Genomic DNA, 13,415 nt, shown 5'->3' on the forward strand with positions numbered 1-13,415 from the left:
TCTTTCTTCAGCCTTTTGGAAAAGTTTCAGAAGCATGGATGTAAACTCTTCTTTGTGTGTTTGGTTGAATTCACCTGTGAAGCCATCTGGTCCTAGACTTGACTGTAGGGAGGAAGTGAAAGACTTATATGCTTAGAACTATAAAACATTAATCAAGGAAATTAAAGACGATTCAAAGAAATGGAAAGATATACCATGCTCCTGGATTGGTTGAACTAATATTGTTAAAATGGCCATACTACCCAAAGCAAATTACGGATTCAATGCAATCCCTATCAAATTACCCATGACATTTTCCACAGAACTAGAACAAACAATCCAAAAATTTATATGGAACCATAAAAGACCCAGAATTGCCAAAGCAATCCAGAAGGGAAAAAACCGAGCCAGAAGCATAACTCTCCCAAACTTCAGACAATATTACAAAGCTACAGTAATCAAGACAGTGTGGTTCTGGTACCAAAACAGACATACAGACCAATGGAACAGAATAGAGGGCCCAGAAATAAACCCAGACACATACAGTCAATTAATCTTCGACAAAGAAGGCAAGAAGGTAAAATGGGAAAAAGACAGTTTTCTCAGCAAGTGGTGCTGGGGCAACTGGACAGCCTCATGTAAATCAATGAAATTGGAACACACCCTCACACCATGCACAAAAATAAACTCAAATGGCTTAAACATTAAACATAAGACAGGACACCATAAAAGTCCTAGAGGAGAACATAGGCAAAACATTCTAGGACATTATCCATACAAATATTTTCTTAGGTCAGTCTCCCAAGGCAACAGAAATAAAAACAAAAATAAACCAATGGGACCTATCAAACTTACAAGCTCTTACACAGAAGGAAACCTTAAAAAAAGAAACAGAAAGACAACATACAGAATGGTAGAAAATAGTTTCAAATGATACAACTTACAAGGGCTTAATCTCCAAAATATACAAACAATTCTTAGAACTCAACAGCAAAAAAACCAACAACCCAATTGAAAAATTGGCAGAGGCCCTAAACAGACATTTCTCTAAAGAAGATATATGGATGGTCAACAGACACATGAAAAAATGCTCAACATCACTAATCATTAGAGAAATGCAAATCAATACTACAATGATGGACCACCTCACACCAGTCAGAATGGCCATCATTAACAAGTCAACAAATAACAAATGGTGGAGAAGGTGTTGAGAAAAGGGAACCCTCCTTGACTGTTGGTGGGAATGTAAATTGGTACAATCACTATGGAAACCAGTATGGAGGTTCCTCAGAAAACTAAATACATAATTATCATATGATCTGGCAATCTCACTCCCAGTATATATCAGGACAAAGCTTTAACTGAAAATGATACATGCACCCCCTATGTTCACTGCAGAACTATTCACAGTTCCTGAGCCATGGAAACAACCTAAATGTCCAACAACAGATGTATGGATTAAAAAGATGTGGTACATATACACACAATGGAATACTACTCAGCCATAAAAAAGAAAAAATAATGCCATTTATAGCAACAATGATGGGACTAGAGAGTCTCATACTAAGTGAAGTCAGAAAGAGAAAGATAAATACCATATTTTATCACTTATATGTAGAATCTAATATATGGCACAAACGAACCTATATACAGAAAAGAAACAAACTTGTGGACTTGAAAAAGACTTGTGGTTGCCAATTGGGAGGGGGGAGGAGGGAGTGGGATGGCCTAGGAGTTTGTGGTTAGTAGATTCAACTATTGCATTTGGAATAGATAAGCAATGAGATTACTGCTGTATAGCACAGGGAACTATAACTAATCACTTGTGATGGGACATGATGGAGGATAATGTGAGAAAAAGAATATATACAAATATGGATGGATGACTAGGTCACTTCTGCTGCACAGCAGAAATGGACAGAACACTGTAAATCAACTATAATAGAAAAAATTAAAATCTTAAAAAAAAAACATACCTATAAACCAACAAAGCAATAGGAAATGGGCCAAGAACAAGTAACTCAAAGTGAAAAACAAAAGACAAACACAAAACTGTTCAAACACAGCAAAAACAAATGCAAATTAGAATAAGTTAAAAAAAAAAAGGTCATTATATTGTTTTTCACATGTGACTGGCAAATAATTTTAAAATGCTCATGTCCATTAGTTATGACAAAGTTGTAGGTATTTTCTCATTCTGAAATAAGCAAAATTTGAAATACAACTTCTGACCAGGAAATTCAACTTCTTAAATTTATCCTAAAGAAGCAAGGGAATAATTATGCAAAAGTGTATCTCCAAGCATAGTCATCAAAGGATAGCTATATTAGTAATTAATACATAAATGGTAAAATTAACACTAGACTATTCACACAAATTATTGGAAAGTTTTCAGCTGAATATTATCCAGCCATTAAAGTGATACAGATTTATGTTTATTAACATGGAAGGATACCCATAATATAATATTAAGTGCAAAAGTGTATGTATCATAGATTAATAAGGTACAAGAAAGCAATTGGGAGGGTTCTCAAAATGAATCCATAGGAGATAACTAAACCTACACTGTCTAGTTTTCAGCAATTAATAAATACCTGAATTTCCTAGTTTTCACAAGTAGCATATTGTTAGAATAATTTTACAAATTAAGAAACTATTTGAGTTCCCGTTGTGGCGCAGCAGAAAACAAATCCAACTAGGAACCACGAGGTTGCGGGTTCGATCCCTGGCCTCACTCAGTGGATTAAGGATTAGATGTTGCCGTGAGCTATGGCGTAGGTTGCAGACACGGCTTGTATCTAGCATTGCTGTGGCTGTAGCTTAGCCCAGCAGCTACAACTCTGATTAGACCCTTAGCCTGGGAACCTCCATATGCCACGGGTATGGCCCTCAAAAGACTACATACAAAAAAAAAAAAAAAAGGAAGGAAGGAAGGAAAGAAGGAAAGAAAGAAAGAAAGAAAAACTATTAGGAGTTCCTGTAGTGGCTCGGCAGTAACGAACCCAACTAGTATCTGCACAGTGTCCACAAAGATGAGAATTTGATCCCTGGCCTCACCCAGTGAGTTAAGGATCCAGTGTTGTCCTGAGCTGCAGTATAGGTAGCAGACATGGCTCAGACCTGGTGTTGCCATGGCTATGGCGTAGGCTGACAGCTTCAGTTGCCATCTGACCCCTAGCCTGGGAACTTCCATATACCACAGGTGAGGCCCTTAAAAAAGAAAAAATCATATTATTAAATGAAACCTAAATATAACTGAGCCTCTGAAAGTCAAATTAACTGGTCACCAAAATATTTTTAAAACAGACATTTTCCTCATAGATACTGCCCAGGCTGAGATAATTTGTCAATATCCAGGTCTTGTTTCTCTTTAGTTTTATGTCACATTCATTTATGAGCATACTTTTTCTTAAAGGCCCACACCTATAGCATATGGAAGTTCCACTGAGCCACAGTGGGAACTCCTTATAAGCATACTTTATGAACTACTCATTCCTTTGCCACAGTTTGTAGATTTAAAAAGATTAAAAGACCATAGTTATTTAATTTTTTTGGCTTACTTTAAACTAGCATAATGGTAGATAGCATTTTTCTCATTTCTTCATCCAACATTCAAACTATTGCATTTTCCCAAAGTTAAAATGTTAAACATGGAGTTCTTGTCGTGGCTCAAAGGTTAACAAACCCAACTAGTAGCCATGAGGATACGGGTTTAACTCCTGGCCTTGCTCAGTGGTTAAGGATCCGGTGTTGCCACAAGCTGTGGTGTAGGTCACAGATGCGGTTCAGACACCATGTTGCTGTGGCTATGATGTAGGCAGCAGCTGCAGCTCCAATTTGACTCCTAGCATGGGAACCTCCATATGCTGTGGGTGCAGCCCTAAAGAGAGAAAAAAAAAAACGTTAAATACATGAAACTTAACATTTTTCATTTAAAAAACCCGGGGCAACTCCAGAAAGATGGTACATTAATTGTGCTTTCTTCAGCCTTTGGTAGGTTCCTTTTTAAAGTTTTCAACTATTATCTTGTACTTTTAATTCGGAAAGGCAATCAAAACTAAAAAAAAAAAATTATTAAGCTGTATACTTAGAGATTGTGCATCTTTTTACACTTCAATAAAATGTTAAATTATGAGGTCTATTTATTATTATTTTTTTACGGCCACACCCACAGCATATGGAAGTTCCTGGGCTAAGGGTCAAATGGGAGCTGCAGCAGAGCTGCACCAGTGACCTACACCGCAGGCTGCGGCCACACAGGATCCTTAACCCATTGAACAGGCCTGGGATTGAACCCACATCCTCACAGACACTATGTTGGGTTTTTAACCCACTGAGCCACAACTGGAATTCCGAAGTCTATTTAAATAATGCTGATTTAATACTCTTAAATGTTCTCTAGAATATATTTAAATAATCAGAAGCAAAATACAAACCCCTATCTAAGGCATATTTTTATTTTCTTGGAATACTCAAAATGAACAATTTAAATCCTAAACCAATCTCTTATCTCAAAAGAAAAATGCAGTCAGCATCAATGGAGGAAAAGAGAAACAATTATATTAAAATTTTTTTTTTTAAGTTTCATGGGTCTTTCAACTTCCACTAACAAGTAATATTGTTGGCCTCTACCCCAATTTGCAAAAGTCCCAAATTCACACAATTCTTTAGTCTCATACTTTGGAGCTCATTAGCATCTGCACTAGGTACAAGTGAAAGAAATAAATAATAATTGCAAGTACAAGTCTACTTCTTAATAGCTGTGTAATCCTGGGACCATGATTTAATCTCATCCAGATTCTGTTGCCCCATCTGTAAAATGACTGCATCTACCTCAGGGGACCGTGGTGAGGCCTCAATATACAATGTGGAGCATAATATTTGCCACAGAGCAATCAATAACAGCTTTTATCATTTTTCTAAAATTTTATTTAAAACATAATAAGTGCATTTTCAATGCAGTTGTGTAATAAAAAAAAAAAAAACCACTATGGATTGATTACTCTAGTTCCTTAAAGAAGTGTTTTTTTCTTGTCTCAGTATCTGAGACTTGATTTTCACTTAAATGTGTTTATTCTACACCAGCACCCAAATTTAACTTGAAAATCTTTATAGTAAGATTTCAATATTGTTACCAGAAAAAAATGCATGAGAAATGTACTTTACATCCTATGATTTTTTTAAGGAAAAACAAAAAAGACAGCATTTTTGCACACATAAGAACACACAACCACCAATGACAATGTATAAGCAATGTGACCTTCAAAATAGTATGTAAATTCATCCTTCAGTTCTATTTCTAAAAAAAAAGAGAATAGCAACATTTGGGGGACCTACTATATACTAGGCATGGTCAAAGACAATCTATAAATTTGTCTCACTAAATCTACCCAGGGGTTCTTTGAAATCTCAGAGAGAATTTATCTTGTCAAAATTCACAATTAGTAAGAGGGATAAAAACGGGACTTAAACTCTAGAGGGCTTCAAAGCCTATGCTCTCCTGTCTCTTAATTACAAACTACAGAGCAGGAACAATTATGTTGTTTTACGGTACAATTTTATAATGTTTTGAAGTCTCTAAGTGTCAGTAAGGTGAATATTACTTAGACAAAAGGAAAATTTGTGAATATTGTGTTGCTCTAGTTATTATGTTAAAATGACTAGGTTCCAAGTGCCCAGTCAACCCGATTTGTTCATTAGGTCATTTACCATCACAAGTCTTCCCAGCTACTTCCATTCAGGTTTTAGTTTCATTGCTACAGCCTAACACCCTCTACAATATCTACAATATCTACAACTGTTTCAGATGGCAAGTTTCCACAACAATTAGATGGCTATTCTTAAATATTCCCAAACCACATTTAACAAACAAAAAAACAAAATACCTTCTCTCTTCACCCTCCATCCAGCAATTACCACAGTTCAGTATTTAAGAGAGGACCAAGCAGAATTCCTCAGGATACAGTTTAAAGATAAATAATATTTTGAACTACTTAACCCTATCTTAACCTTACTAGGAGATTGTACAAGAAATGTCTATGAAATCCTGACTAAATACTATTCTTATTTTTGTTAGAAATTAAGTATGGCTTATAACTAGGTTCCATCACATGTCTAAACCAGATCTGCACATCCAAGTGTCCCAAAGATCACAAATGGTCTTTATAAATCAGGATAACTCTAAAACAGTCTTAGAGATAAGCACATAATAAGCTTTTAAAACATATCAGCACAGAAATGAATATGCAAACCCGATTAGACTAAAAAATAGTTTCCTTTAGGAGTTCCTGTCATGGCTTAGCAGTTAGCGAACCCGACCATGAGGATGAGGATTCGATCCCTGGCCTCGTTCAGTGGGTTAAGGATCTGTGAGCTGTGGTGTAGGTCACAGACATGCTCGGATCCCACACTGCAGAAGCTGTGGCAGCCAGCAGCTACAGCTCTGACTGACCCCTGGGAACCTCCATATGCCGTAGGTTTGGTCCTAAAAAGACCAAAAAAAAAAAAGTGGTCTTCTTTAACAACCAAATTATTTACCCTTACAAATCTTTGATGTGGCCTGAGGCTATTCATTATCTGTTTCTTAAGAGCAAAAGGGAAAAAATATATCATTAGCCATGATATCAGAAGAGCAGGCAGGATATTTTATAAGCTCCACCCCATTATAGCTGTTTACTTTAAAATCATCAGTTAACATTTCATATCTCTGTATAACAAAGGTATCTGTTGGAGTTCCTGTTGCGGCTCATATATCATATTTGTCATGACATATGGTGTTAATATACTGCAGTTTAGCAACTAAATTACAAAACTCAGGAACAGATACACACAATAAAAATGAAGAAAATACTTTCTATCATATCCAACTGCTTGATTAAAATTTATTGCTTGATTACACTTCTAAAAAATGATCTTTAAATGATAATTCAATAAAGCTTTGACACAGAATGTTAAGTCACTAACAATTAACCCACAACCACAACACAGAATACCCTAAGTGTGATTTAAGTATGTCATCTTAACTAATGCTTACAAAAAAATGTTACCAATTTGTAATAAGACTCACCTAAATTTTCATCTAGTCTCAAATTTAATGAAGCCATAAATCAATATGATACAATAATGAAATCTGCACTATGTATTTTTATTTAATCATTACATACTAATAATCTGCAATTAAATAATTTTTATTCGGTCAATAAGACACTAGTATGATTTTATTTTATTTATTTATTTTGCTATTTTAGGGCCACATCCACAGTATATGGAAATTCCCAGGCTAGGGGTCAAATCCGAGATGCAGCTGCTGGCCTAAGCCACAGCCACAACAGCAGCAATGTGGGATCCAAGCCTCATCTGCTACCTACACCACAGCTCACGGTAACACTGGATCCTTAACCCATTGAGCGACGCCAGGGATTGAACTCGAATCTTCATGGATCCTAGTCAGATTCGTTAACTACTGAACCACAAAGGGAACTCCCGACCAGCATGATTTTACTTTTCATTAGCCTACTGCCTAACAATGTTGAGTATCTTATGTGCATATGTGCCATCCACCTTTTGCTTTGGTGCATGTTCAAATCTTTTGCCTATTTTTTAATTAGGTTGGTTGTGTTCTTACCAGTGTTGAAAGTTTTTTTTTAATATATTCTAGACACAAATTCTTTATTAAATACATACCCTGAAAGTATTTCTTTCTATAGCTTTTATTTTCATTCTTCTAACAGTAACACTCACAGAAGCTTTAAATTGTGAAAATGTCTGATTTATAAATTTCTCTGTGTGGGTAAAGTGTGCTTTGGTTGATACATCTAAGAAATCATTTTCTAATTCAGAATCATAAAAAATGTTCTGTTTCTATTAATTCAATAGTTTTAGGTTTTACCTTTATGACTATGATCTCTTTGCAGTTATTTTTTTTATGAAGTGAGGTACAATTATAGTTTTAGTTTTAGGACTATGATCCATTGAATTTAGTTATGTTTTTGTATGAAGTGAAGTCTGAATAAAAGTTCTGTTTTTCATATGGATACCCAATTGTCCCAGTTCCATCTGTTGAAAAAGCCTGTGTTTCTCCACTAAATGTGCTGTTCTTACACGTGTGGATCTATTTCTGGGCTCTCTATTCCATTCCACTGACCTACTTATCTATTTTCTGTCTTGATTACTACAAATCTTTGTAATAGAGGTCTTCAAATCATGTAGGACAATGGTCCAACTTTGTTTTCTTTTAGAAGTTTTTGGCTATTCTTGATTCTTTGCATTTCCATACAAATTTTAAAATCAGTTTGTCAATTTCTAATAAAGCTTGCTGGGATTCAGATTATAACTATGTTGAATTTATACAGATAAATTTAGGGAGAATGGGCCTATTAATAAACTCTATAAAGTCTTCCACTTCATAGACAGGTTTATTTATTTAGGTCTTTTTTAATTGTTCTAAACAATGTATTCTAGTTGTCAGTGTACAGGTCTTATGTATCTTGTCAAATTAAACCCTAAATAGTTCATGTTTTTGATGCTACTGTTAAGCAGTATTTTTGAATTTCAATTTCTAATTGCTTGTTAACAGTATATAGATATAAAACTAATTTTGCATGTTGCTCTTATATTCTTTAATCTTGCTAAACTCCTTTATTAGCTCTAGTAAATTTTTTGTGGGTGAACTCAAAAACAAGACCCTAATCCACACCTATTAGAATGGCTAAAATCAAGATGATTGACTATAATAAGGGTTGACAATGATGCAGGAAAGTGGAGTTTTCATACACTTCGGGTGGGAACAGCTGGGAAATTTCTTTAAGTTAAACATACATTTACCACATGATCTGACCATTCCACACTTACATTTTTATCAAAGAGAAATGAAAGCAAATGTCCATACATATACCTCATATGAACGTCCATAGCAACTTGATTTGTAACAGCAAAAACTAGGAACTCAAATATCCTCAACAGGTGAATGCATAAACCAACTGTATGATATCTATATAATGGGAAACTACTCAGCAATAAAACAAAATAAGCTATTGATACACACAACATGGGTCAATCTCCAATAATTAAGCTTACAAAACAAAATAAAACAAACAAAAACAAGCAACCATACAAACAGTATGATTCCATTTACATAAAATTCTTTAAAGTGCCAACTAATCCACAGTGACAGAAAGCAGATCCATAAATGCCTGAGGAGGAATTATCAAGGGGCATAAGGAAACTTTTGGAGGTGAGGGTTATGTTCACTATTTTAATACTGGGGATGGTTTGGTGTCAAAACTTGCCGAACTGTACACTTTCTTTTTTGTGTGTGAGTGTTTTTTAGGGCCACACCCACAGCATATGGAAGTTCCCAGGCTAGGGGTCGAATCAGAGCTGAAGCTGCTCGCCTACGCCAGAGCCACAGCAACATGGGATCTGAGCCATGTCTGCGACCTACACCACAGCTCACAGCAATGCTGGATCCTTAACTCACTGAGCAAGGCCAGGGATTGCAGCTGCATTCTTATGGATACTAGTTGGGTTCATTAACCACTCAGCCACAATGGGAACTCCTGTACATTTTCAACATGCTGCAGTTTACTGTATATAACTTAGACCCCAATTTTTTAAAAAAGAAAATGTACCAGCATGAGATAATAGTCACTAGATACCAGAATATATTTTTTAAATTGATATATAATTTTAAATTGATACATAATTCATGTAGAATAAAAATCAACCTTTTGGAGTTCCTGTTTTGGTGCAGCAGAAACAAATATGACTAGGAACCATGAGGTTGCAGGCTCGATCCCCGGCCTCACTCGGTGGGTTAAGGATCCGGCATTGCTGTGAGCTGTGGTGTAGGTCGCAGACGCAGCTCAATCTGGTGTTGCTGTGGCTCTGGCGTAGGCCAGCAGCAATAGCTCCGATTAGACCCCTAGGCCTAGGAAACTCCATATGCCCTTGGTATGGCCCTAAAAAGACAAAAGACCAAAAATAAAAATAAAAAATAAAAAAATCAACCTTTTAAAACATAAAATTCACTGGCTTTTTTGTGTATTGACAAGGCTGTGCAACAATCCACCGTTTAGTTCCAGAACATTTTCACCACTCCAAAGAGAAATCTGTGCCCATTAGCAGGCACTGACATTCCCCAAAGTACCTCAGAATATACTTGAATTCCAGATGTCAATGTATTTTATCTGGTCACTACATTTCACGCCTCAAGACCTCTCAAGTTTGAGAGAATGGTTTTAAGCTAATTTCAAGGGCCTGCTACTCTTCATCATTTTATTCTTTCTAATGAGAACCATAACCAGACAGATACAGACATTGATAATAAAGAGATGTTCCAATCATAGAAATGTCATTTACTGCACATGTATAACTATAGTAGTGATTATAAAATCATTACTTTTATTAAAATAGTAATTCCAAATGTAGACACTTTTTTATCCCCCTCTTGGCTCCTCCTTATTGACAATGCCAGAACAAGCCAAGACTGAACCACAGTGGTGAATGATGAAGACATGATGCCTTCACAAATTCTGCTTGGCTTTAAAATGATAATCTGCAAAGCTTTAAAAATTTAAATTAACACAATCCATTTTGAGATAACTTCACCATTTACTAACCTTTCTCAACAACCTGCCCTTATTTAATACTTATAAAACTTTGGGTAAAGCCAGCGTCTCATTGGAAGGATGAGTTTATACTCTACACAGCAGCAACAATTATGAAAGGTAATTGTGCCTGCTTTTTAAAAAATAAGAGGAGCTCCCATTGTGGCTCAGCAGAAACAAATCTGACTAGCATCCATGAGGATGCAGGTTCAATCCCTGGCCTTGATCAGTGGGTTGGCGATCCGGCGTTGCTATGAGCTGTGATGTAGGTCACAGATGCGGCTCGGATCCCATGTGGCCGTGGCTGTGGTATAGACCAGCAGCTACAGCTCTGATTTGAACCCTAGACTGGGAACCTCCATGTGCCACAGGTGTGGCCCTAAAAGACAAAAAAATAAAAAAGAAGACATCATCATTTGCATTATAGCATTTGTTGTTTCTAAAAGAGATGATAATCATAATCAAAATCTAGCAGTTTTTTTAACATGGAAGAGTGTCAGTGATGACAAATATATAAATATACATAATAAACCTTGGAATAATTTGAGTTTGTTTTTAATAATTCTATTATCCTAAAGTTTATTTTTTGGAGCACAGAAATTAAATGTGATAAAGCAAAAAATAACAGACGATACTGGATTTTTACATTTCCGTATCTAGCACTGAAGCATTACTCACTGCTTGAAAATTAATTTTTATACAATATATTCCAAACATACTATCACAAATTTAATATATTCCCAATGATGTGTCTAAGCAATGCATTTAAATATTATAAATTGAAATGTTGTTGAAGCATGATTTGTGAAGGATATTACATTTCCTAAGTAAAGAATCAGGGAAAAAGCATTATGGCATGACTATGTAATTTAAATATCAAAGATAGGAAAATTCAAAAAGAACATATAATGCACATCTTTCTGATATCCTTTTGACATAACTACTTTCAGAGCACATTACTAAGAATAAGTAGACTCTTGATATTTGAGATGGATATAATCAAAGACCTTCTGAACCTACAAAGGTACAAATTCCACTAAGCATATCAACTTCAGAAAACTGAGTACCCCATGAAAGAAGAAGAAAACCACCAAGTCTCATTAAAATGCAGGTGTTAGTTCCATGTGCACTCAGTAGATATTCAAAATGTTCCCTGAAAAATTATGAACAGCTTTATCATGGACCTTTGCAACTTGTTAATAGTCAAAACCATGTCTGCAAAACCCTTGGAAGTCAAGAGGCTGCTCTAAATGTTTGAGAAAAGAATGACAAATGAAGCAATGAATTCAATATATCTTCTAGGCATAATGTCAACTTGGGACTTATATTCTAAAAAACAGTATTTCTCCTGGACATTTTTCCTAGGGAAATGAAATCTTAAGTAAGACCTCTACGCAAATATTGACGTAGTTCTATTTATAATCACCAAACTACACAAAATTTCCTTCAATGAATGAATCAATAACAAAAGAACTTACCAAGTTCATTGAGACTCTGAGCAGCTTTTGTTATCTCTCTACTTCCCCCCTGCAGTTGTCCATGGAGTCTCTTACTGAGATACAAGATTCGAATTATTCTCCGAAGCAAATCACAGGCAACCTGTGCAATGTTAAATAAGTCAAGTCAATCCACGAAGGTTTATTACTATGTGCATCTGTCTATTCTTTCCAGATGCTAAAGACTCCTTCATTTTTTATGACTGAATCATTCATTCTTTTTTTTGTTTTCCACCAATCAGAAACATAAATAATCACAAGTCTTCAAAAAGCATCATTTCACAAACAAAGAGAATTTGGGACTGACGTGCTATAAACCCAAGTACTCATCCCCTAAGTCCTAGACCAGTTTTTTCTTCTCTAGGCCAGCGGTTGTCAGTCTTGACCTCATTAAATTCAAGTGCGTAGATTCAAAAAGTTCCAATGTCCAGGCTAGACAGAGCCTTGACCAATTAAGTCAGAATCTCTATGAAGCGATGCATCGGTATTTGTTTTTACTATCCTCACGCAGTCCCAGTGTGCAGCCAAGTTTGACAACCATTGTGCGACACCTGCTTAGCTCCCTACTGTTTCCTATTGTTTTCAATCCTAGTCTCTTTCATGTGCCCCCAAGGGAATGGACTTAAAACTCCCAATTTCATTTGACCTTAAAGAATAAGCATGCCTTACTGATTTTTCCTAATAGGTGTTTGTTTTTTTTTTTTTTTAATCATTAGTGACAAATTGTAAAAGGGAAAGTTATTAAAACAAACAAAAAACTCTTATCACTTACAGGTCACCTTTATTCCCTTTTTCAATGCCAGATCCAATACTGGGTTTTTACCTATCTGCAAGGACTTTACCTTTATCCTATTGGATCTGGCATTGAAATAAATACTTGCGTATTTCAGGATACTTTATTACAAAGACAATCTAGGGCGATTCACCTGGTGGAGAATGAGAAGGGAGGCTGATGGAATAACATACATGTAGTGACTTTCACCTTCAGTAGTGATAATAAAGAAAAGAGAGACCATCTATGCTGCTGTATCACCACCATCTCTGAATAGCTCTGAAGCTGGTTCAGAAGTAAGAAACCTCCCATCTGAGGAGGAAAATCCTAACTGGTAGCAATAAGATTTAAAAGTACTGGGAAGACAGGGTCCATGAAGCTCCAGCTAAACATTTTTTTCTGAGTAAAATATACACACACACACACACACACACACCCCAGAGCCACCCACAGCTACAATCACACACGCATGCATGTATAACATACACAAATATACAATGTTTACCAAAACATGTAAGTCAAAGGCAACCAAGTATTAAAAACATTTACCTAACTGCTTTT

General features: G+C 35.8%; 1 protein-coding gene across 1 annotated transcript in view; it reads right to left on the reverse strand.

Moving 5' to 3' along the window:
- COG5 (component of oligomeric golgi complex 5) overlaps positions 1-13,415 on the reverse strand; it is a 272,865-nt gene that overhangs the window by 217,843 nt on the left and 41,607 nt on the right. Inside the window, 1 exon segment of the mRNA XM_047754267.1 lies at positions 12,065-12,185. Coding sequence (XP_047610223.1) covers positions 12,065-12,185 — 121 coding nt within the window.

Source organism: Phacochoerus africanus, chromosome 11 (genome assembly GCF_016906955.1).
Source record: "Phacochoerus africanus isolate WHEZ1 chromosome 11, ROS_Pafr_v1, whole genome shotgun sequence".
Taxonomy (NCBI): domain Eukaryota; kingdom Metazoa; phylum Chordata; class Mammalia; order Artiodactyla; family Suidae; genus Phacochoerus; species Phacochoerus africanus.